Source organism: Trachurus japonicus, chromosome 17, assembly GCF_045865225.1.
Source record: "Trachurus japonicus isolate A0001 chromosome 17, Traja_1.0".
Lineage (NCBI taxonomy): Eukaryota > Metazoa > Chordata > Actinopteri > Carangiformes > Carangidae > Trachurus > Trachurus japonicus.
Genome location: NC_140923.1, coordinates 3,289,593 through 3,316,123, shown reverse-complemented (window position 1 = coordinate 3,316,123; position 26,531 = coordinate 3,289,593). Strand labels below are relative to the sequence as shown.

General features: G+C 44.8%; 1 protein-coding gene across 20 annotated transcripts in view; it reads left to right on the top strand.

Annotated features, from left to right (window-relative positions):
- Positions 1–26,531, top strand: part of dlg1b (discs large MAGUK scaffold protein 1b) — a 133,462-nt gene that overhangs the window by 42,857 nt on the left and 64,074 nt on the right. For 10 of the 20 annotated variants that reach the window (XM_085805302.1, XM_085805301.1, XM_085805314.1 and 7 more), the window contains one exon: positions 17,275–17,448. In XM_085805302.1, the coding sequence (XP_085661428.1) occupies positions 17,275–17,448 (174 nt within the window). Of the gene's footprint in view, positions 1–7,400; positions 7,506–17,274; positions 17,449–22,983; positions 23,143–26,531 lie in introns of those variants that run through there. The other 10 variants (XM_085805294.1, XM_085805299.1, XM_085805295.1 and 7 more) reach the window with 2 other exon arrangements.

Below are 26,531 nucleotides of genomic sequence, written 5' to 3'. Positions count from 1 at the left end.
GAACCTTTTACATCTGAATCGATGCGGTACCGGTACTTAACAGTACCTGTTTTCAGTACTTTTTGTGTGTATGTGTGGTAATTAAAGGGATAGTTCACCCAAAATTCAAATTTCACTCATTATCTACTCACCCTCATGTCAACTAAGAGCTGTGAGAAGTTTCAGAGTCCTCCGTGCCTTCTCTGAGTTACAGGGGGTCTCGGCGTAGCAGTATTTGTTCATATAATGGTTGTCAATGGATACCAACTTTCTTCGTAATAAAATGACACACCAAAAAACATCCAAATACCTCCATAGTGCTCGTCTGTAATGTCCATCTTGTATTGAAGCCCCGACATGAGAAATTTGGTATCCATTGACAACCATTATATGGACAAATACTGCTGCACGGACCCTTAGTCAACATGATGGTGAGTAGATATTGAGTGAAATTTGGGTGAACTATCCCTTTAAAGTTATTTTTTCTAATAGAAAAATAGTAAAAATTCTGAATTATCACCAAACCTCTTTTAGGCCGTGAAAATAGGCCGTTTCTTTGGGTCTGTTCACAACACTGTATGTTGTAAATCTCTGGGCAGGGCTATTATGGGCTGGCGTTGCTAACGGGAGGAGTGCAGAGAGTCTTCTACTGCAATTAAAGTACTTAGGGGCTATTTGGAGATCATACAACCCCACTTTAAAAAAAATGCTACTATCCCTTTAAGTGAACAATACTGCTGACGGTCTCGCTGACGCTAAGGTCCGTCCTCACCCCCCCCCCGCCGCCTCCCGGCCACGCCTCGCCATCTGGGTCACCACGGAGACCAAACCGCCCCCCCTTAGAGGGACAGGGACCGGTCCGGCCCGGGGCGCTGGCCCGGTCTCAGGTCCAGGTGACGAGACCTGCAGGTGCTGCGTTCAGGCTCCTCCTGTAAATCTGAAACACACGATCACAGGAGCAACAAGCCAGACCCTGAACGCCACGTCGATTCGGTGTTTTCACAGAATCAGTTTCCTCGTCTGTCGGTTCCTCTGTAATGAATGAAAATGTTGGAGTTTGATCAACAAACCCGATGTGAGTCCAGTGTCTTCACAGTTTAAAGGGACAACGAGGAGTTTTGGAAAAGCGAAGTGTCCAAGACAGACTCATGTTTTCATTCATCAAGAATTAAAGTCAGAGGTTGGAAGACGATCACATACCGTCGTAGTTCCCACCATAAACGGAGATTCGGCGGCGTTATTCTCATGACTCGCCACGAAACCGAAAGTAAAGAAACGCTGGTCGGCTCAACCAGCATTTCCACCACCACTAATAATAACAAAATAACCATAGAGACAAAACCATAGATTTATCTAAAATGGACCATTAACAAGTGGTAACGGAGATTCATCCACATTAATATGAGACTTTTTTATAACCAAATAGAGACTCCTCGTTGTCCCTTTAAATAAAACAGGGTATCCGCGGGGTCTTGAAAAGTATTAAAAGGTGATAAATCAATTTGGGGAAAATTAAGACCCTTAAAAAGTATTAAAAAGTCTTTTCACGACTTTATAAAGTCTTACATTTTCAAGGTATTTTTTCTGAATTAGCTGTCCAAGAGTTTGAGACCTAAAAAACATTGTAAAAGTGTGTGAATTTATTCATTTTATTAAAAAACAAAGATGAACCGGTACATAAAATAGAAAAGAAGATTGTTTTTTGAGAGTGGAGCAATGTTTTTTTTTTGATAAACTTTGCCTTATCCCAGCCTATTTTGAATTCTGTTGCATCATAGTGGTCTATAGTCTTTATCACAAACTAAAACTGTTTCGTTAAAAGTGTCACTGATGTAAATGGTTACAGCTTGAGGTGGCGGTGAGGTATTAAAAAAATATTGAGAAGGTCTTGAAAAAGTCTTAAAAAGGTATTAAAATTAACTTCAAGATTCCTGTATATACCCTGTAAATGTCTAATTTATTCCTTTAACCGTGAGCAGGACGGAGGGAAAGAGTCTGGATCAGGTTTCTGAGCTCAGACTGCAGCAGAGAGACAAACAGGGGAAAACCAGGAAGCAGGAATATCTGAGGGAATCATCATGGAGTCATGGAAACTCCATGGAGCAGAGTCTGGTGTTGTGTTGTGTTGTGTTGTGCTGCCCCCTGCTGTCAGGCTGCGGTGCTGCAGGAGGTTCAGTATTTAACACAAACCACCAACAATATAAATATAAATATAGAAGCTGCTAAATATAGAAACATAAAGATAGATGAAGGTGGTTCCATGTGGATCGGGTCTGGACGGAGCTCAGTCTGGTTCTGTTGTTGTTTTAGTTTCTCTTCTCAGGTTCAGGTTTTAATCGTGTGCCACTGAGACCAGCACGGAGCTGCAGTGATGAGAGGAGGCCAGCAGGGGGGGCCACCGGCACAGCTAGACCCGGTCCTGGACTATAGACCCGGTCCAGGTCCATCGGTCCATCTAGTAACAAACTGATCTCTAAAACATTTTAATCTGGTTCAAAGTCTAGTCCAGTCCAGAGTCTGGTCCAGGTTCCTGAGAGTCCAGTCCGGTTCAGAGTCTAGTCCAGAGTTCAGAGTCCAGTCCGGTTCAGAGTCCAGTCCGGTCCAGAATCCGGTCCGGTCCGGTCTGTGTAAGTGAAGGATGTAAAAAGCAGCAGGGTAAATTTAGAAGGAGGCCGTCACATCTGAAGCTGTCAGCTGCCATCACTGTCACTGCACACACACACACTCTGCTGGCCTGTGTGTGTGTATCTATGTGTATCTGTGTGTGTGTGTGTGCAGCCTGACTCAGGCCTCGGTAACGAGGCTCCGACAGCAGAACTCCCAGACGGAGCCGATTGGTGCAAACTGTCCAAAATGTGACTCGTTTAAATGGAGGAGGCCTGAACCTCGGCTCCACATCTTATTATTACACCTTATTATAATGGCTCGTGGATCGTGGGGGGGGGGGGGGCAGCTCGCACCCTGCAGCGATCGCGTCAATCTCGGCAGTAAGTCACACGAAGAAACACGAGAGAATCCGGTCAATTTTCAAAATAAAACACAGCGATTGACAAATACGTTGGATGGTCTGATGGGGGGGGGATAGCAATTAATTAGCGCGATTTAGCGCATATGTTTATTACCGTCATTACCTGTGTGCCTGTGTGTCTGTGTGTGTGTGTGTGTGTGTGTGTGTGTGTGTGTGTGTGTGTGTGTGTGTGTGTGTAAGTGCATGTGTGCGAGAGAGAGTAGTTAATTAACGCTGGACGCGCTGGGTGATAAGTTTGGTTTTTACTGAGGAGGAACTATGAAGAACTCAGCTGTGATTGAAAAGAAAAGCACCTAAACCCAGTCGAGAGTTGTAACTGTGTAGTGGAAAGCCTGCTTTACATTTTTTTAATATAAAAAAAAAAAGAAAAAAAATCATCATTCTGAAGTTGTAGCGGCTTTTATTTTGCCGTGGTGGTGCGCCACGATCAATTACATGTAGTGGAAACCCTGTGTAGTGTTAAAACACTTCGCTTTTCCAAAACTCCTCATTGTCCCTTTAACATAATAAACATTAAAAATAGAATTTTGCACAAAGTTTGGCCTACAACGTCTGATAGATGAGTTATCACATTAATTTTATGATCCAGAGTGGGCTCAAAATCAATTTTCTTTTCTGTACACCTTTAATAAAACAAACAACGTTTCGGTCCACAGGACCTTTTTCAAGCAGAGATGATGAGACATAATAAACATTAGAAATCTGAATCTGTCTCTGTCTCCACCAGGTGTCTCCACTGAGGGTTTAGTTTAGTTCAGTCGTCTCTCAGGTTTAGACCATAGACTGTAAAAAACATGGCCGTAGCATCCGTGACGTCCCCCATTGGTTGTGGGGAGTAGGGTTGTGCCGATTGGCGATCCAATCGTCTATCGGCGATTGGAAGGACGATCGGCGATGTTTTGTTTTCTTGCCGATTTTACACACACACATACTCGCTACTTTTTTTATTGATCTAATGCGCAATCTGTTTGTTTTGTTTTAATGAAGCCGCTTGGCTTGCTGCTTCCAACTATACTCTGTCAAATGACAGTGTTTCACCAATCAAATGCAGCCACTGGCGACGTCCAATCAAACGGAGCCAGGTAGTCATATGACCGCACACAACATCTCTGTGGTAAACAGGGTGGCCACTCCGCCTCACATTTGAGGAAACACGTTTAGCTGGTGTTGTGGCTGTGACTAGGCTTCTTTTTACAGTCTATGCTAGGCTGCCGACGCCAGCCCTCTATGTCACAGCCCGACGACGTGTTCACTGATATGCCACAAATAAATTACGTCCGCCATGAATAGATTTTTCGGCTTTCGGCAACGCAATAGCGTTGCGTTCATTGATCATAGCGCTCTCTCTCCGTTATTAGCCCCCACACACACACACACACACACACACACACACAGAGAAGCGTGCATGCATGACAGCAGGGCACGGTAAAAGCGATACTCATACGCCGCCGCCGCCGCCGCCCCCCCCCCCCCCCGGTCGAACGAACACGCGGAACGGCCGCCCCCCCCCCCCCCCCCCCCCCCCCCCCCGGCGATAGATAGGTCCATCGCCGATCTCCAGGGAGGGCGATTGGGACGATCTGAGAATGTCAAAATCGCCCAACACTAGTGGGGAGTCGTTTTTGTGACTCCAACATGGCGGCCTGAACAGCGCCATGTTGGATTGGTCGGCCGAGAACCCGCCCACTGGCCTCGAAGCAGCTGTCCACGGAGCTGCTTGGACCTGTCACTCAACGTTTCCGCGCCCTGATTGGTCAGAGTTTTAACCTAATAACAGTAAAACTGTAGAGTTAAAAAAAAATTCCCCCCCCTCAGAGTGTGTGCGGGGGTAGAAACTATCGGTTGAGACCAAAAAACATGCTGACACCAGGCTTTTAACATGTTTACTGAGGATGTAAAGTGGGCGATTTTAACATGGGGGTCTATGGAGAATGCTGCTTTCTGACACCAGCCCCCAGAGGAAGAAGAGGGGATTGCAGTTTGTTGAACGAGGAAGTGACTTCACTTCTCAGACCGACAACTGCCCCCTTGGTTTTCACCCTGCTTCTGTGTCTGGTCGTCGTTGAGTCTTGGTCTAAAGTTGGATCTGATCTCTTCAGGTCTTGATTTATCCAGTTTTCCCAGTGTGCTTTTTATTCCACGGTGCCGTCTTTGGAACAACTCCTCTGAAACAAAACCTGACGTTTGCTCTGTGGCGGCTCAGGTAGTTTCTACCTGGGTGTAACTGAAACTAGGGATGAACTATTCTGAAATGTTGGACCGATACAGACGTCTGAAATAAAACAACCTATTGGCCAATGGCTGACCTTGGTACCGATGTTGTTTTAGAGGGAAATTCATGGAAAACCGCTGATGCATCAGACAGTTTTTCATCATCAGTCTCTGTATTTCCCTCTAAAACAACTCTGTGTGGTAACGTTGTGTTATTATCTCATAGCGTGGTGAATGTGCAGCTCACAACTTGTCCACCAGAGCGTTGTGGAGTTGTTGGATTGTGTATTTGATGAGTTTGATGAGGGAAACCAAGAAATCCCATAATGAGCCTCCGTCCGTAGCGTAGCTCTGAGCAGCTCACGGCTCTGCTCCGCCGTTCGTCCGAGCGTCCCGTCGCCGTGACAACAGCCTCCATCCACCAGCCGAGCAGCAGCAGACGACGATCAATAACCAATAAGTGATCATCAATAACCTTCACCTTGATACCTGGAAACTAGTTGAAGAGGAAAATAGTGAAGAGTGAAGAGTCGCTCTTCCTCCTCCTCTTCTTCCTCCTCCTCTTCTTCCTCCTCCTCTTCTTCCTCCTCCTCTTCTTCCTCCTCCTCTTCTTCTTCCTCGTCTTTACTCCTTTTCTTTTTCCTCCTCTTCCTCTTTCTTCCTCCTCCTCCTCTTTCCTTTTCCACCTCTTCTACTTCTTTTTCCTTCCTCTTTCTATCTCCTCCTTCTCATCCTCCTCTTCTTCTTCCTCCTCTTCCTCCTTTTATTTTCCTCCTCTTCCTCTTTCCTCCTCCTCTTCTTCTTCTTCCTCCTCTTCCTCCTCCTCCTCCTCCTCTTTCCTTTTCCTCCTCCTCTTCCTCCTTTTGTTTCCATTTTTCTCCTCTCCTTCTCTGTTCTCCTCTTTCTCTTCCTCTTTCACTTCCTCTTCCTCCTCCTCTCCTCCTCCTCTTCCTCTCTTTGCTCCTCCTCTTCCTCTGTCTGTTTCGCCTCCTCTTCTTCTTCCTCTTCCCTCCTCCTCCTCTTCTTCTTCTTTTTCCTCCTCTTCCTCCTCCTGCTCCTCTTCTTCTTCCTCGTCTTTCGTCCTTTTCTTTTTCCTCCTCCTCCTCTTCCTCTTTGCTCCTCCTCCTCTTTTTCCTCCTCTTCCTCTTTCTTCCTCCTCCTCCTCTTTCCTTTTCCTCCTCCTCCTTTTCCTCCTCCTCTTTTTCCTCCTCTTCCTCCTCCTGCTCCTCTTTCTATCTCCTCCTCTTCCTCCTTTTATTTTCCTCCTCTTTCCTTTTCCTCCTCCTCTTCCTCCTTTTGTTTCCATTTTTCTCCTCTCCTTCTCTGTTCTCCTCTTTCTCTTCCTCTTTCACTTCCTCTTCCTCCTCCTCTCCTCCTCCTCTTCCTCTTCCTCTCTTTGCTCCTCCTCTTCCTCTGTCTGTTTCTCCTCCTCCTCCTCCTCCTCCTCTTCCTCTTCCTCCACATCACTGCCTCTGTCCTACATCACTCTACCTTCCCTCAGGATACACCCCCACTCTCTCTCTCTCTCTCTTTCTCTCTCTGTCTGTCTGTTGCTCCCTCGCTCGCTCATTCAACCCTCCTCCTCCTCCTCGTTTCCGATGAGTCATGTGACCGAACCAGCCCCCCCCCCTCCTCCTCCTCCCTCCCTCCCTCCCTCCCCGGAGACCAATCACACCCCCACAGAGGGTAACACACACACACACACACACACACACACGGAGCGCCGGCTCTCATCATCAACAACAGGGAGAGCGGAGGAAAACAAGCGGAGAGGAGGAGAGGAGAGGAGAGGAGAGGAGCGCCTGAGAGGAGGTTAGAAGAAGAAGAAGAGGAGGAAGAGGAGGAGAGAGGAAGAGGAGGAGGAGGAGGAGGAGGGGGGAGGTTCTCCCTGAATGAATGAAGGAGGAAGAAGAGGAAGAGCAGCTCTGGGAGTCGTCGTTTCCTCCCCGCCGCCGCCGCCGCCGCGATGGAGCGACGCGAGGAATGAGGGCGGATGGTGAGAGCAGGGAGCAGCAGCAGCAGCAGTGGAGGAGGAGGAGAGGGAGGAGAGGCGGGGGGAGGAGGAGGAGGAGAAGGAGGTGCAGCGGGGGGAGCGGGGGGAGGGAGGCGCGGGAGGAGCAGGAGGAGGAGGCGACCGTCGGCCAACGTCCTCTCCTCCTCCTCCCTGGACAACAGGATGAAGATGTCCCCCGGCGGCTCCAAGAAGCTGGAGTGCTTCTCCCCCATGCTGTGCCACTGCAAGGTGGCCTGCACCAACAGCACCATCTCCCTCATGTTCGGCTGCAAGGTGGGTGTGCGTGTGCGTGTGCGTGTGCGTGTGAGGTCACGGCGAGGGGCCACAGGTCTGATTCTGTTAAAGGGACAACCAGGAGTTTCTATTTGGTTATTTAAAAGTCTCATATTAATGTGGATGAATCTACGCTACCCACACTTATTAACGGGCTCCATTTATTTCGATAAATATATCGTTTTGTCTCCATCGTTATTTTGTTATTATTAGTGGTGGTGGAAATGACCAACGCACTTCCGGTTACTTCCACAAAATAAAACACCGGTTTCCCTTTACGTACAGAAAACCATGACGATAGAATCTGTGCTTTTACTTTGTAGCTAGCTTGAACCAAAATAAAGCGTCTTTGCTTGAACCCTCCGTTTTGACCGATCTCGTCCCGTTAGCGGCATTTGACCACTCAAGATGCCTTACCGGAGAGTTTTGTCAGCTCTGAGACGAAGATCGGCCCGCCGGTTTCCGTTTAGAGTTGCTGAAGAGTTTCTCTGATGACTTTAGGTGGAGGCAGGCTAACACTACCCATACACTTCCAGTGTTTGAGCTAAGCTAATTAGCAACTTTAGGTAGGAGGCAGGCTAACACTACCCATACACTTCCAGTGTTTGAGCTAAGCTAATTAGCAACTTTAGGTAGGAGGCAGGCTAACACTACCCATACACTTCCAGTGTTTGAGCTAAGCTAATTACGGGCAATACGGCTCTATCTCCCTTGTTACAGCACGCACAGTGGAAAGGATGGTGTCTATCTGCTGGTCATGGACTCGGGAGTGAGGCAAGACACGGAAAAAAAAAATGTTGGCGTATCCCTTTAAAGGGATAGTTCAACATTTTGTCAAATTGGCCCATTGCCATAATCCCTATAGTCATAGCAGTAGGTTCGTTACCTTTAATTGTCGGTGCAAGCTGTTTTTAGAACGGCGGAGCAGAGCCGTGAGCTGCTCAGAGCTACGCTACGGAGGCTCATTATGGGATTTCTTGGTTTCCCTCATCATCAAACTCATCAAATACACAATCCCAACAACTCCACAACGCTCTGGTGGACAAGTTGTGTATTTGGTGATAGGGATTATGGCAATGGACCAATTTGCCAAAATGTTGAACTATCCCTTTAAAGAAAGAGTGGGAAATAAAACAATCAAAAGAAGAAGTCGCAGGAGCTCCAAGTTGAGTAATCAATAATCAATCAGCTGCTCATCGGTGATTTAATGTCACAGTAAAAACATTCACTTGCCTGATCAGGTTGATTGATAACGAATCGATCGATCAGCTATTTGTCATTAGCCTTGTCGATCAAACCAGTTAGACTTCCCAGAATGCATCTTGTGTGTGTTTTTGTTAGACCAGCTGCCCGGTGCGTTCAGGTGCAGTGGGAGCTCAGAGCGTCGACACCTTCCACCGTCTCGTTTTAAAGGAATAGTTCACTCAAGTCCTCCGTGGCTTCTCTGAGTTACAGGGGGTCTCGGCGTAGCAGTGCATGTCCATATGACGGTTGCAAATGGATACCAACTGTCTTCATAACAAAAAGACACACCAAAAAACATCCAAATACCTCCATGCTGCTCGTATCGCGATTTGGACGGACCAGGAAGAGGAGCTTCCATTACAAACAAGCTTGAAATATAGACTTATTTAATTTTTTTCGGAACAATTTTGCATTTCGGGGCTTCAATACAAGACGGACATTACATACGAGCAGCATGGAGGTATTTGGATGTTTTTTGGTGTGTCTTTTTGTTACGAAGACAGTTGGTATCCATTTGCAACCGTCATATGGACATGCACTGCTACGCCGAGACCCCCTGTAACTCAGAGAAGCCACGGAGGACTCTGAAACTTCTCCCAGCCCTTAGTCCACATGAGGGGGAGTATAGATAATGAGTGAAATTTGAATTTTGGGTGAACTATCCCTTTAAAAGCCTGAACCAGCTGATGAGCGTGTGAACCAACCTTCCTCCTCCTGCTGCTGCTGCCTGTCAGTCACAGCTGAGGGGGAAGAACCGTTGTCGTTGCCGTTGCCGTGTTTACCGTTTGACCTGACGCGACACGATAGGTCGGCACCGGTCTCTGCTCCGCCGCACCGACCAATCACAGGCTGCGTCTGCGTCAGCGCTGGGCCGTGATTGGCTGTCGGGAGGAGGAGAGGAGAGGGGGAGGGGGAGGAGGGGGCTGTGGGTGGCAGACACGTGCATGTGTGGTCAACATGTGCTCTGCAGGGAAACACCAACCACACACACACACACACACACACACACAGACGACATCATCACCATCACTTCTCATGCTCAGTCCAGTTTGATCTGTACCTCTCTTAAAACAATAAATTAGATTTAAGCAATATAGTACAAAACGACAGAGCGAGATATATTGCTTAAATATAATTCATATACATATGCTCATATATGATCAATATGAGCATATACTATATATATATCACGGCCTGAAGTGATGTATTGCTTTTATAAAACGGTTACCAATAATGGCAATATGAAAGATATCGTTCCTACAACGCTCTCGAGCAAAAACGATGGGGACTGAGAAATCCCCAGAGTGACCTGTAGTTCGCTGTGATTGGTTGATTAGTGGGCGTGAAGCGAACTGAAGCTGAGAGTATGTAGAATGTGTTTTATAGAAGAGAAGCACACAATCAGAGATGAGACAGTGAATTTGAAATAAGGTGGCATTATAGAGTACCTATGGCAAAGAAAGAAAGATCTACAAGAGCTCCTTTATCCACAATGCCATTTCTAGAATCAATAAGACACAGTAAAGTAGAGGGCACTTCCTTGAAGTGCAGATGTTACCTGAATGTATGCAATGTAGTTGTAGCACCTGCCAGGGTCGATCTACCTGTTGACCCCTAGAAAAGCCGCTGGTTGGAACAGAAAGATTTGTACCGTAATGTGTAATGTCATTTTCTTTTTGTTAGAACTGATATTATAAAATTGGTATTGAAATCGTTCAGGAACCGGCGTCGAAGTGAAGGTATCGGTGTTGGTACCGGTAGGGTTGTATTGGTCTCAGCTGTCATTCCTGTACAGAGCCTGGTGTGTGTGTGTGACGGTGACCTCTGACCCCGGAGCAGCCGGTGGGTGGAGGATCAGAGTGTGTGTGGTTGATGAAGCTGCTGTAGCTGTAGCTGTAACTTCTGCTCAGTGACAGTTTGATTACAACTGGTCTTAATTAAGTCCCATTGATCCGCTGCCGTCGGCTGCTTCCACCACCACCACCACCACCACACTCGATACGCTGTTACCACCGCACAGGCTTTACTGACCGGCTGCCAGTTTAAACCAAGGGGGCAGTTGTCTGTTGGTCTGAGAAGTGAAGTCACTTCCTCGTTCAACAAACTGCAATCCCCTCTTCTTCCTCTGGGGGCTGGTGTCAGAAAGCAGCATTCTCCATAGACCCCCATGTTAAAATCACCCACTTTACATCCTCAATAAACATGTTAAAAGCCTGGTGTCAGAACGTTTTTGGTCTCAATCGATAGTTTCTACCCCCACACACACTCTGAGGGGGGGGGGATTTTTTTTTAACTCTTTTTTTTTCTTTTTCTTTAACTCTTTTTTCTCAAAAAAGGTCCCATGTTCCCTGCTTTTCCCCAAAAGGACCCGAGGAACATGCAATTTTATTTTTTCATACCTGGAAGTGGAGTTTTGAGTGACTTGGCATGGTTTTGCCTATTTCTGAATGAGAAGTTGAGTTGTGACTTTGAGTGAGAAGTGGAATTGTCTCATTGGTTGGGTTTAGGCAATGAAGAAAGTAGTTGGTTAAGTTTAGTAAAAAGACCAGGTAGAGGCTAGACAGGCCAGATAGACAGAGTCCAGATAAGTAGAGAGAGTCCATCGACCAGCTGGGAACAGCGGGGAACATAGGACCCTTTTTCAGAAAAAGGTCCTATATTCCCCGGTATGTATTGCAACCGGGGAATATAGGACCCTTTTTGGTAAAAACGGGGAACATAGGACCCATTTTCAAAAAGAGGGTCCTATGTTCACTTTCTTGTGTTGTGTGCGTTGTGTTGTGTTGGGTTGCGTTGCGTTGCATTTGTCTATGAATATTCTCATTCATCCAGGTCATTGATGAATGCCATGATGTGTAGGAACTGAAGAAGCCCCTTGGATAAGAGGCCAAACGTCTTCCTAGACAAATACAAGTCCAGTTGCCTACGATTCAGTTTGAGAGAGAGAGTTGTGTTGCGTGTGTTATGTTACGTTGCGTTCGCAGTCGGTCGGTTTTTCTCAGCGTTAGAGGACTGAGTGAATTGAGCAGCAATAAAAAAAACACAGATTAAAAATACAACACATCTTCTCCTCCTGCTGTTGGATCGTGTGGGTGATTCCTCTGTTCCTCTTCCTCCTCTTCCTCCTCCTCTTCCTCCTCTTCATCACATCCTTGAATCATCCCCCCCCTCACCCCTCCTCCTCCTCACCCCCCCTCCTCCTCCTGCTGCTACATCCGCTCTGTGCTGATGCTCCTATTTATAGCAGCTTTTGGCAGCAGGAGTCGGCACTGTGCCTCCTCCTCTTCTCCTCCTCTTCATCCTCCTCTTCTCCTCTGTGAGAGAAGAGGATGAAGAGGAGGAGGAGGAGGAGGAGGAGGCGTCTCTCTCTCTCTCTCTCAGTCAGACATCAGTGTCATCAGTAGAAACCTCCTACATGAATGTTTCCATGTGAGTGTGTGGGCTCAGTGTGAAGGACACGGTGACATGAAGCTGCAGCAGCTCAACCTGGATCAGAGCACGACTCAACACACCAGCTCCTCCTCCTACTCCTCCTCACATCATATATATATATATATATACATGTATAGTATATACTGCTATCCCTGTAAGGCCTGGCTCAGGGTCAACTCTTTGTACAAATACAGCAAGTGTGAATACAGCAAAGAAAGTACTGGTAGTAGCTGTCAGAACGAACTTCGCTATCCAAACAGATTTTGAATTACCGTATACTTTCTTCGGACTATAAGCCGCCCCGGTGTCCCAGCTCTCCTCTCTGCACCGCACACAAACGCGCTCCGTAACCCGTAATTTTTTGTTCATGACGGTTAAGACGACACAAACACACACGTCGTAACATCGTATATGTTAGTTAACGTTATCCACCGCTCCATTAATTGGTTTTTCGCCGGCTTTGTTGTAAACAGATGCACATAGAGGAGAGGAGCAGAACCAGAACAGAGGAAAAGCGAGTGGACTTGCACAGTTCCCGACTGTCTTTCTGTGTAAATATCTCATGTCACAACATGAAAACCTGACGCTTATATTCAAGTGTGGCCTATATGTGTATTTTCTTTTCAAATGTAGCTGGTGCGGATTATACTCAGGTGCGCTCAATAGTCCGGAAAGTAGCCTACGGTATTTTAAAAATGAGAACATTTGAAGGTGGAAACTGACGTGTTCCTTCCACAACGACACAAATTAGTGTTGTGCGTTCGCAATGTTCTGGGTAGTAAACGTGTTGATAAAACAAACTATTTTGTTGTTGTTTTTGACGTAGAGTTGCAGCTTCAAATATAAGAACAGAGTTTCTTTAATTGCCCCTTTATTCGGCTGGAGCGGTGGCCTACATTTTCCCACACTACACACACCTATTTTATTTTATTTTATTTTTTTACCGATCGATCCGTGGACCACTTGGTGCCGATCACTGATCAACTCTGATCCGTTGCTCCTCTACTTATAATATTTCAATTTCCCTTTTTGACTTCTCTGCTCCACTTGGTGCCGTCTCTACTGTTGTGCAGCTTGCTCCCATGCATTGTCCAGTTTGAGTTGGATTAAGGCGTAAACATGCAGAAGAAAACCAGTTTCCAATCACATCATCATCTGGGTGTCTTAGTCTGGTCTGAGTCGTTTACATGAACTGTAGTCTTCCAATTAGAGACAGATTAAGGACATATAGTTTGTCATGTAAACGTACTGATTGATCTTCACTTCACAGTGTAATCTGCCTCCGTCCCCGTGTTAATCTGTGACCTCTGACCTCTGTGGAGCCATCGGTGATTTAAAAGCAGGACAGAGGACGACGTGGTGGTGGTGGTGGTGGTGGAAGAGTCAGTAGGTCTGCAGGCAGGGCCGACTGGGAGATATGCGAGGCCCAAGGCGAAGTAGCGCTCCCCGGCCCGTCACATCTACATTTGCCAATATAGTGTGTGTCTAAAAATTGTCGTCATTTCTTGCCTTGTACTTTAAACCTGATGAAGGAACCTTGTTCTGAAAATTTTGTTTCTTTGATAGTCAATAAATGATTCTGTTTGCAAATGTTTTTAATTGTCAATTAAAAGTATTTTTTTTCCAGAATTTTCTCAACAATATTTCCACAAATTAACGCCGTTGGCCCTAATTTGAACATATACTACACTGACTTAAAAAACTGTAACTGGAACTAGTTACAAGTCATTGGTTTAACCAACACTAGTAGTAGTAGTACTCTGGAGCTGGAGACAAGGGACACATGGAGCTGAGTTAAGGTGGAAATCCTGCAGAGTTCCTCCTTAAATCTGACAGTTTACAGTTCACATGCAGAGTCTGAGACGGCTGAGACTCACATCAGAGGATTAAAAGTATAAAATTAGATGAATAATGATGAAAACAATTTAAAAAGCAGCAACAATAAAAGCGGATGAAGTTCCAGTTTGTTGTGTGGAGACGATGAGGGTCGGTAGCGTCACAGCAGCATCTCTGTATCTGTATATTAATATAACACATATAGAAACACACCGCGCTGATGCTCAGGCCTCCACCCACACACTGAGCTCCACCTGTGAAGTGTGTGAAGTGTGTGTGTGTGTGTGTGTGTGTGTGTGACGTTCGAGTGCTGCTGGGTCAGATTCACACCTCGGACTGCGTGGGCCGGTTCTGTCTGGTTCTGTCTGGCGTCCTCCATGAATCAACAGCCAACTGTTCCAGCGGCTCCTCTCCGCCCCCGCGAGGAGCCGCTGAGCCGTGATTGGTCGACGGGTTTAGGCCTCAATGGGAATTTAAAGGGAAATTCAAATTTCACTCATTATCTACTCGCCCTCATGTCGGACTAAGAGCTGTGAGAATTTTTCAGAGTCCACCGTTCCTTCTCTGAGTTACGGGGGGGTCTCGGCGTAGCAGTATTTGTCCATATAATGGTTGTCAATAGATACCAACTTTCTTTGTAACAAAAAGACACACCAAAAAACATCCAAATACCCCCATGCTGCTCGTATGTAATGTCCGTCTTGTATTGAAGCCCCAGAATGCGAAATTGTCCCGAAAAAAATTTAATAAGTCTATATTTCAAGCTTGTTTTGTAGCGGAAGCTTCTCGAAGCTCCTCTTCCCGGTATGGCGAAGCATGGGGTATTTGGATGTTTTTTGGTGTGTCTTTTTGTTATGAAGACAGTTGGTATCCATTTGCAACCATTATATAGACAAATACTGCTACGCCGAGACCCCCTGTAACTCAGAGAAGCCACGGAGGACTCTGAAACTTCTCCCAGCCCTTAGTCCACATGAGGGGGAGGAGATAATGAGTGAAATTTGGAGTTTGAGCGCCACCTGCAGGTGAAGCTCAGACCTTCACCTGTCGATCGATCAATCAATCAATCAATCAATCAATCAACTGATCTTGTCAGTTATTGGTCAGTGTCAGTCAAGGTTATTATAGGTTTGAAGTGTTCATTAGTTATGGTCATGGGGCAAGTACACCGAGCTCTAGCTGCAGGGGCCAGTGCCCGGGTTGTAGGACAATATCAAAACGTGCGGTTCGATCGGGATCGGTACGCTATTACTTTTCTCAACAGTTAACAAATTTTTTGCGACGTAAGTCTGCTGCTCAGGCATGGTTTCACCTAGAGACTTCATTTGAACTTTCAACAGTAGACACAAGTCTTGTGTATTGGCGTATTATTCCACGTTTTGATAGGTCATATAGTTTTTGATCAATCCCTGATCAATGACCATGATCATTTTTGGAGAAATTATGAGATTATAATGGGTGTGTATTGCACGGAATGTTCGTGTCAGAGCGCATGACATCATCGGTTAGAGTGGGAGAAGTTGTCTGAAATCGTCTGAAACTTTTCTCTTTCCACGCTCCTCCTGGACACAATTTATGCTCTACACACATGATTTTTTCCAAATTTGTAGACAAACCTGTTCCGTCTCTCACAGTGTGCTCAAAATATCTAAGAGATATACAGCATTTGAATTGTCAGCCTGTAAGTGCGGCCAATACAAAGATTTTCTGAGAGAAGCAGAACGGACCCCTGTTTTAAAATCGCACATTTCCGCAAAATATTTACTGTAGAAACACCAAAATCACACCAAATTGTTCAGGAAGTCCTTGTACACGCTCATGGTCTGGGTTTTTTCTGATAGGAGTTACCGTTTTGTCAGAATAAGCCCAAATGTGAGACTACACTACCCGTGATCCTCAGCAGCCTCACGACAAAACACACTGAAGCTGCATGTTGTGTGTGTGTGTCTGTGTGTGTCATACAGCAGGACAAGGCTGGTGAATGAAGCTCTGTGATTGGAGGGTTTTTTTCCCAGCTGAAATGCATCCTGGGTAATGTAGTCCAGATGTTTGTGTGTTCATCAAAGCGAGAACAACCAGATTAAAGACCAGTTTTCTTTTTAAGGTTTTAAAGACTTAAATTGTAATGAAGCCACTCTGAACTTTGTTGGATGATGCTGCCGGTGACCTGGTAGTGTTGCTGTTCATCCTTACTCTTCTCTTTTTTCTATCACTTTTTATTGTTGGATTTTATTCTTTTGTATTATCTCAGTGGTTAAGAGGATTCAAGGGGTTCCCAACTTCTTCTTGAAATTTTACCACATTTTACCACTTCAGTGTTTCCCACCGGTTTGCAAGGAGACTGTGGCGGTAGCGGATCGTCCGCCGGGAGGGGGGGGGTTGATAGAAAAAAAAGCAGAATCAATTTGTGGCGCTTGGTCTTGGTTCTTTGGTTGGACATTGGTCTATGAATGGGAAACGCTGCACTTTTTTACCACTTTTTACCACAATGGAAACTTTCTTCAGTCTCAGTTGCTTCTGGTGTTTTTGTCCAATGGGGGTCCGTGGTCTAATTTGTGTTGATGTAAAGAAGTAGGGCTGACCCAAAAAAATCGAAGCTTCGAAGCTTCGTTCGTTGCCATGGTAATCAATCTTTAAGTCCGTGATCAATTGTTTTTTTCTTCTTCCTTTTTTCCTTTTTGTAATCGAAGCTTCTACCTCCTTTCTTTCTTTCTTTCTTTCTTTCTTTCTTTCTTTCTTTCTTTCTACCGCTCTCTGTATATCTCTCTCTTTCCATGTATTCACCCCAATTTCTTTCCTTCTTTCTTACTACCCCTCTGTCTCTTTCATTCATTCTCTATTTTCTTTTTCTTCTATCTTTCTGTCTTTCTTTCTGTTTTTCTTACTTTTTTCTTTCTCTATCTACCCTTCTCTCTGTGTCTCTTTCTTTCTTTCTTTCTTTCTTTCTTTCTCCATCTACCCTTCCCGTTTTCTTTCTTTCCTTCTGTCCTTTTCTTTTTTTCTCTCTTCTTTCTTTCTTTCTTTCTTTCTTTCTTTCTTTCTTTCTTTCTTTCTTTCAACAATTTCTTCAGCTCATCCAGCATTGCTTTCAGCATTCACACCATTTCCATTCTTGGAAATGCTTTTTCTAGTTTAAGTTACATTTCCTGTCTGAATGAGTGTTTTTGTGTTTTCTGCTGACAGCTAGTCGACTTCAGTCTTATAAAGTATTGAAACAGTTTTATTTGAACCTGTTTTTGTGTTTTCCTTGTTGCAGAAGTACCGGCAACACGATGAGGACTCGTCCCCCCAGGACCAGAGCTCCCCCCAGCTGACGGAGGAGGGGGGCGGGGGCGGGGGGGCGGAGCTGGTCCAGGTGGCCGAGAAGAACCTGTCGCAGATCGAGAACGTCCACGGATACGTCACCCACGCCCACATCTCACCCATGAAGGTAGGGGGGCGGAGCTTCTGCTGCGTTCAGGCGAGTCGGGACTCTGAAAAAAAACTTGTTGCACCGGGACAAACTCTGAATTCAAAGTAACTTAAAGGGATAGTTCACCCAAAATTCAAATTTCACTCATTATCTACTCCCCCTCATGTGGACTAAGTCCAACTAAGTCCTCCGTTCCTTCTCTGAGTTACGGGGGGGCCCGTGCAGCAGTTTTGTCCATATAATGGTTGTCAATGGATACCAACTGTCTTCGTAACAAAAAGACACACCAAAAAACATCCAAATACCTCCATACTGCTCGTCTGTAATGTCCCTCTTGTATTGAAGCCCCGACATGAGAAATTGTTCCGCCGGTCAGTGCAAAGACACAGGAAGAGCAGTGAACTGAGACACTGGGAGCTTCCGCTACAAACAAGCTTAAAATATAGACTTATTTAATTTTTTTCGGAGCAATTTCTCATGTCGGGGCTTCAATACAAGACGGACATTACAGACGAGCACTTTGGAGGTATTTGGATGTTTTTTGGTGTGTCTTTTTGTTACGAAGACAGTTGGTATCCATTGAAAACCATTATATGGACAAATACTGCTGCGCGGACCCCCCCGTAACTCAGAGAAGGGACGGAGGACTCTGAAACTTCTCACAGCCCTTAGTCGACATGAGGGTGAGAGTAGATAATGAGTGAAATTTGAATTTTGGGTGAACTATCCTTTAAATTCATATAGCGACTTTCAATAAACCCAAGGTCGCTTATAAATAAATAAATCAAACAATCTTTTGGCTTAAAAACATTAAAAAAGGGCACAAAAAAAGAACGTTTTAATGTATTTTGGCTTTTAATCACATTGTAACGATGTTTTACCGTCGACGTCACACAACTGATTCTCAGAGTCCCGAGTTGTCTTGAACGCAGCATTAAACCGGTCCACAGCATCTTCATCTCCCCACTCTCAGTATCCATGACCACAAACAGCCCCTCCCCTCCTGAGAGACACCTTTGTATCTGTTTATATAGTATATATGTATATATATGTGTGTATATATGTATATATATATGTATGTGGGGGATATATTTATGTTTCTGGATGTTTTACATGTCACACACTCCACGTTGTTGTTGCAGCTGCTCATACACGTTGTTCCTCATACTTGTCTGCTGCCATGACGACAGCATCATCACACACACACACACACATTACACCTCCAGTCACATCCCTCTGGTCCTGGCAGGTGAAACTCTCTCCAGGTGACGTTCAGAACAAAACTAAACTACGACCAGTCACAGCAAACGATTTGATTGACAGAGGTCAAAGGTCAAAGGTCAAAGGTCGAACCAGTGAAATCAGAGTTTCATGTTTGTTTGTTTTTTAACGTGGTGAGTGTCAGTGCCCGATCCGTACCCGGAACAAGATCCGTTCCAGACGCTTCTGCGCATGCGCCGTTTTACGGCATTAGCTTCAAAGCTATGCTAACTGCTAGCCTAGCAGTAGAGCAGCTAAAAGTCGCTGTAGCGTTGTTAAAACGTCACTTTATTAATTTTAAATATTTTTTCATGCAAGAAAGTCACAGTTTAGAGTCCTAATCTGTGGTCAGTTTATCCAACTGACGTCTGTTTGGAAGTTTGCTCCGAGGTTTTGGGAGAAGTGCAGAGCCACCGGGAGCTAACGTTAGCTCGCTGCTCGGCTCCTCTCAGAGGCAGCAGCGGCCGGCTGAGGGGATCGAACCTGTGATCGACCGGTCACCCAGACGTCGTCATGCCGGTGGAGCAGATTAATTTATGGTTTCATTGATTAGTTTGTGTAAATGAAAAGTGAAGCTTCAGGAGGAGCTGGTCAGAGGAGCAGTGCTGACTTGCTGCTGTCTGTATGTGCAGAAATCACCACATTTACATCAATAAATAAATGTTTTACAATTAACTGATCGGTCACATTATATTTAATTTAATCAGAAATAGAACAGAGGGGAATTCGTTGCGACGTGCTTGTGTTTTTCCTCAAAGAACGTCTCTGTTTTCATGCATATCCACGGTGCCGTAAACTGAAAGAAGGGGGAAGTGTCTGGAACGGATCGTGTTCCGGGTACGGATCGGGCACTGACAGTGAGTTCAGGTGCAAAATATCAAGTCCTGTAAAAACCAGATCCCTGTGATGTTCACACTTCCTGTCTGTTTCCTCAGTCACATGACTCTGGTTCCTCCAAGCTGCCACTCTGTGTGTGTGTGTGTGTTACATGAGCTCAGCGTGTTCATGCGTGTGTGCTGTGTGACGCTCTCTACAGTTTGAGACAAGTTGCATCATGGGAGATGTAGTGCTCTGCTGCTCAGATTTGGACTTTCTCTTTTAAACTCCCAGTTTTTTTTTTGTTTGTTTTTGTTTTTACTTTTTATTCATTTTTCTTCTTTTCTGTTTGTTTCTACATAATTAACAACGCAAGTTTCTAAAATGGGAACTTGGTAAAGTAAAAAATAAAGTAAATAGATCATTATTAGAATAGTGTGGCACACCAAACTCCCAGTTGTTTTAAGATGTGACACTGTGAACAAATATAAAACAGTGCTAATGAAGTAAAAACAGAGAATAAAGCAGGTGTTGTGTAGTTGTGTAGTTGTGTAGCTGTGTAGTTGTGTAGTTGTGTAGTGGAGTGAAGGAGTCTCTTCCTGTCAGACTGTGGCTCGGTGGAGCTGCAGCGCCGCCCGGTGGACACACGGTGTCACAACTACACTCAGACTGACTCAGTGTTACAGTGTTACAGCTGCTTATTGATGACAACCTGATAGATATGATACATTGATCATGATACTGATAGTGATTATTGATCCTAAAGCTGATCACACACCGACCTGAGACATGAGACCAGTCACAACCCGGTCTGCTCTGTGTCCACGACAACCAGCTCTGTCCACACCTCCTCCTCCGTCCTCCTCTTCTCTCCTCCTCTGTCCTCTTTAGTCCTCCTCTTCTCTCCTCCTCTGTCCTCCTCTTCTCTCTTCTGTCCTCTTTAGTCTTCCTCTTCTCTCCTCCTCTGTCCTCCTCTTCTCTCTTCTGTCCTCTTTAGTCCTCCTCTTCTCTCCTCCTCTGTCCTCCTCTTCTGTCCTTCTCTGTCCTCTTTAGTCCTCCTCTTCTCTCCTCTGTCCTTTTCTGTCCTCCTCTTCTCTCTTCTGTCCTCTTTAGTCCTCCTCTTCTCTCCTCCCCTGTCCTCCTCTTCTCTCTTCTGTCATCTTTAGTCCTTGTCTTCTCTCCTCCTCTGTCCTTTTCTGTCTTCCTCTATCCTCCTCTTCTCTCCTCCTCTGTCCTCTTTAGTCCTCCTCTTCTCTCTTCTGTCCTCTTTAGTCCTCCTCTTCTCTCTTCTGTCCTCTTTAGTCCTCCTCTTCTCTCCTCCTCTGTCCTCCTCTGTCCTCTTTAGTCCTCCTCTTCTCTCCTCCTCTGTCCTCTTTAGTCCTCCTCTTCTCTCCTCTTCTGTCCTTTTCTGTCTTCCTCTGTCCTCCTCTTCTCTCCTCCTCTGTCCTCTTTAGTCCTCCTCTTCTCTCTTCTGTCCTCTTTAGTCCTCCTCTTCTCTCCTCTTCTGTCCTCTTTAGTCCTCCTCTTCTCTCTTCTGTCCTCCACTTTCCTCCCCTGTCCTCCTCTGTCCTCCTTCGTCCTCTTCTGTCCTTCTCTGTCCTCTTCTTCTGTCCTCTTCTCTCCTCCTCCGTCCTCCTCTTCTGTCCTTCTTTGTCCTCCTCTGTCCTCCTTCATCCTCTGTCCTCTTTTTTTGTCGTCCTTTGTCCTCCTCTTCTGTCCTCTTTAGTCGCTCTCTTCTCTCCTCTCTCCTCCTCCGTCCTCTTCTGTCCTCCATCCTCCTCTTCTGTCCTCTGTCCTCCTTGTCTGTCCTTTTCTCTCCTCCCCTGTCCTCTTTAGTCCTCCACTTCTCTCTTCTTCTGTCCTCCTCTGTCCTTCCCTGTCCTTCTCCGCCTCCTCTTCTCTCCTCCTCTGTCCTCTTCTGTCCTCCTCTTCTCTCTTCTTCTGTCCTCTTCTCTCCTCCTCTGTCCTCCACTTTCCTCCCCCCTTCTCCTCTGTCCTCTTTAGTCCTCTTTTTTCCTCCCCTGTCCTCCTCTTCTCTCCTCCTCTCTCCTCCTCTCCCTCAGACTGAACTCTATATTACAGACTGTCTCTCTTCACTCTGTCGTCCTCTGTCCCTCTGTCCTTTGATAAGTGCTGCCCCCCCCCCCCCTCCTCCCCTCCTCCCTTTACTCTGTATTAAAGCTGATGTGATGTCACAGGTCAGGTGACTTCCTGTGTGTAGAAGATGTGTTGTTGTTGTTCTGCAGATCCAAAGCAGCACCGAGTGCGTTGGATCAATCCGCCGCTGAAATTAGTCCCAACTAGGGATGTCACGATTACTTGTTTTCACAATAAATCGTGGTATTAAAACACCACAATTAATTGATCGTAAAGATTCCTAAATACCGTCACTTCCCAAAAAAGATGAGGTTGGAACCATATCGGCAGATGTGTTCGCAAAAATAAAGGTAAATGCTCAGATACTGGTCCATTTAACTAACGTAACATTGAATTGGTAGGAATTTAAATGTTAGCGTGTCATTTTTAATTAAAAAAAAAAAAAAAGCAAAACAAAACAAAAAACGATTAAAATAAACGCAAACATTTGGTATAGATAAGAATTTATGACCTGAATATTTCAAACATTTCCCCTGGGGATTAATCATTGGTCATATATTGATAGATACTTGAAATATTTTGTGTAAACAATGAGTAATGTAGTTATATTTTGACTATATTTGATTTTACACATTCATAGTGTTGTGCAATTTATTAGTGCATAATAATCGTGATAATCGTAACACCGTGATTATTTCTCTGATAATAATCGTACCAAGAAAATGTATAATGGTGACATCCCTAGTCCCAACTAAATCCTCTTATTGGTTTCTGTCTAACGAGGCCGACGCTGATCAATCTGATCAATTACTGATCGATCTCTGATATTAGGCGTGTCTCCACTGCAGGAACCTGGCGGGGCTTGGGATTTACTCTGTGCTGATTGGTCAGACTCAGAGCAGGATGTGACGCCAAGAGAAAAGCCCCGAAATAAGCCGCATTTTAAAAACTGACAACTTGACATAAAGACAATTTAACTGTCATATCAGACCTAATTGCCAAACTTTTAAAAAATGATGTCAAGTTCTCATAACAAGGACATCTCAAACAATGTCAACTTTTCATCAAAAGTGACATAACTTACCGAATGACACTTAACCACAGCTGTCATAAGTATTCATTGATGTTTATGACAGCTGTTATGTCATGGTTATGACAGTTTTATGTCAATCTCATGAATACCTATTCAAGTAAAGTGTTACTCAAATGTTTCTGAAAGTGACGGTATTTAGGAATCTTTACGATCAATTAATTGTGGTGTTTAATACCACGATTAATAGTGAAAACAAGTAATCGTGACATCCCTACTCTGAACTGAACCTGAGGTGAAGATCTGACCTGAGCCACTCCCCCCCCCCCCCCCCCCCCCCCTCCCTGTAGGTAGCGTCTCTGGAGTGCATCTTTGACGGCTCTGCAGCGTTAGGACAGCACCGCCCGGAGCTCCCTTCCCCTTCGTCCTCCGTCCTCTACCCCCACGGAGACAGAGAGGAGGACAGCCCCACCCCCTCCTGCTCCTCCAACCCCTACCCCCCGATCCAGGTAACACCACCTCCTCCACCTCCACTCCTCCACTCCCCACTCCCCACTCCTCACTCCGCCTCCCATCCCATCCCATCCTGCTGCACTGGTAACATGCCAAGCTGAACTCATTTCCCTTCCTCACCTGTTCACAACGTCACAAACTCAGCGAGGTGATGAAGTGTTTTAATATTCCTCATTTCCATCAAGGAAAATCAGATTAGGATCGTTGTTGTTGTCATCAACACACAAAAACAGGAAGTGGGCTGTGTCCTTTTTGGTTTCCTGTGTTCTGATTCGTCATCGGTGAACGAGTACATTCAGCTGAACATCTCCAGACACCTTCACACTGTTTTAGTTTGTGTTGTTGTGCTGAAGTTAGAGGGAAACGTCTGGTCTGGTCAGTGTGTGGTCCATCGGTCCGGTTCTGTTAATGCTGATTTGTTTATACGAGCAGTGATTGATTGATTGATTGATTGATTGATTGATTGATTGATTGATTGATTGATTGATTGATTGAATATTTAAACCTGACCTCTCCAGGTCTGGTCTCTCCTCCTGTGTCTCTAACCCTCCTCTCCTCCATGTGCATTTGTTTCCAATGAAGCCGGTAAGAAAATCAATCCATGGAGCGGTGGATAAGGTTATTTATCATCTACCATGTTACCAACCAGCACTAGGACTCTGGAGCTGGAGACAAGGGACACATGGAGCTGAGTTAAGGGGGAAATCCTGAATATTAAGGTGGAAATCCTAAAGAGTTTCCTCTTTAATTCCTAATAATCATGAACTTTAAGAAAAAGCGGCGTCTCTCTCCTCTGTGGTTGAAGCGTTGGGTCCAGACCTGATTGTTCTCTGGCGCCACCTGCAGGTCTGAGGTTCAGAGTGAACACTGCAAAAACTCAAAATTTTTCCAAGAATATTTGTCCTATTTCTTGTCAAAATGTCTCATTTCTAGTCAAAACTAATCTCTTTCCACTTAAACGAAGACTCATCACCTAAAAAAACATTTTCACTTGTTTTAAACTCATTTTTGTTTAAAATAAGTAGAAAAATCTGCCAGTGAAAGCAAGTTTTTTGAGCTTGTAATAAGAAAAAAAAAATGGCGATGGCGTTCCCCCATGTTGTTATGATCTGATTGGCTGGTGTTAGCTGATGGTTGGTTGATTGATTGGTTGATTGGTCGATTGATTGATTGGTTGATTGGTCGGTTGATTGGTTGGTTGGTTGGTTGGTTGGTTGGTTGGTTGGTTGGTTGGTTGGTTGGTTGATTGACTGCTTGATTGGTTGGTTGGTTGATTGACTGCTTGATTGGTTGGTTGGTTGATTGACTGGTTGATTGGTTGGTTGGTTGGTTGGTTGGTTGGTTGGTTGGTTGGTTGATTGATTGATTGGTCAGTGAGCAAGACCTCCACCTCTTCTTTTTCGTCTTCCTCCGTGTGTCCTCCATGTTCAATGCGACGTCAGCAGCAGCAGCGTTTATCTCCGACTCCTCCGCTGCCTTATCGCTCTGAACGGAGGAGGACGGACTGCACATACTCTCCTCCTCCTCCTCCTCCTCCTCCTCTTCTCCTTCTTCTTTTTATTCCTTTATTTTTTTTTTGCATCTCTTCCACCTAGGGATGTCACGATTACTTGTTTTCACAATTAACCATGGTATTAAACGCCACAATTAATTGATCGTAAAGATTCCTAAATACCGTCACTTTCACAAAAATTTGATGTTGGAACCATATTTGCATATGTGGCACAAAAGTACGTAACGTAACATTGAATTGGTAGGAATTTAAATGTTAGCGTGTCATTTTTAATTTTAAAAAAAAAGCATTAAAATTAAATTAATTAAAATAAACGTAAACATTTGGTATAGATAAGAATTTATGACCTGAATATTTCAAACATTTCCCCTGGGGATTAATCATTGGTCATATATTAATAAGTACTTGAAATATTTTATGTAAACAATGAGTAATGTAATTACATTTTGACTACATTTGATTTTACACATTCATAGTGTTGTGAAATTAATTAGTGCATAATAATTGTGATAATCGTAGTACCGTGATTATTTCTCTGACAATAATCGGACCAAGAAAATGTATAATTCTAAATGGACCAGTATCTGAGCATTTACCTTTATTTTTGCGCAACATCTGCAAATACGGTTCCAACATCAAATTTTTGTGAAAGTAACGGTATTTAGGAATTTTTACGATCAATTAATTGTGGCGTTTAATACCACGATTAATTGTGAAAACAAGTAATCGTGACATCCCTAGCACCAAGACAAAAGGAACTCCATGAAACGACTTGTCACTCACTGACGCTGGCTGCTGCTCCTCCATCCCATCGTCTCATCGTCTCTGCTGCTGTTACACACTTCATTCCCAACTGCATCAGCAGCAAGGCATGCTGGGAGAGGAGAGGGCAGCCGGGGAGGGCTATTTATAGCCAGCACAGATCCAGCAGTTGGTCATCTGGGAAAATCTGGGAAATCATGGATGATCAAGGAAGAGGGAAACCTGGAACCATCAGGATGGAGGAGGAGGGATCTGGTGGTTTCTGTGACCACAACTCTGCCCAAAGTTGAAAAACTGCTCGATCAACTGTTGAAGGATGCAAAGGACAACTCGGTTCTTCTTATTCTTTGATTTTCTTGAAGATGGTTTTGGGTTTGATGGATTCAATGGACATAAACAGAATCATGGAATAGGTTGATAACCTTGAAGATAAACAGAAAAGACATCAGTGCATTAGTCTCAAATAAATACCAATAAACACCAAGAAACACTTTACCTCAAAGTTTTTTAAAGAAAAAATGTTAACGTTACTTCATTCTCAAATAAACAAAGTCATTCACATGATGATTGGTTGGTGGGTCAAACCTCCTTCAGAGTTTCCTCTCGCAGGTCTGAACTGGAGATGCACATCTTGAATTGTTTTTCTGACCGATAACCAACGCTCGTTAACCAATTAATAACTGTTAACTGATGAGATTAAAATGCTCTGTTGAGTGTCTGTGACGAGGTTTGTGCCGATCGGCAACCCCGATCCTCTATTGCTGATTGGGAGGACGGCGGACGTTTTTTTATTTATATATTTCTTGCTGTTGCGCATACGCACACACTAATGCTCAGATGACGGTTAAATCTTCGCATTTTGAACTCTTTTTATTAGGGGTGTGAATCTTTGGGTGGCTCACGATTCGATTCGATTCCGATTTTTAGGGTCACGATTCGATTCAAAATCGATTTTCGATTCAACCGATTCTTGATTTTATTTTTGCGATTTTTAGTTTGCTTTATTAACACCAGACCATCTGAAAAAGTTGAATGATGATGATGTCTACAGACTATTATATCAGAAGCCATATCCCCCCCCCCCAAAATGCACATCACATGTTTCAGATT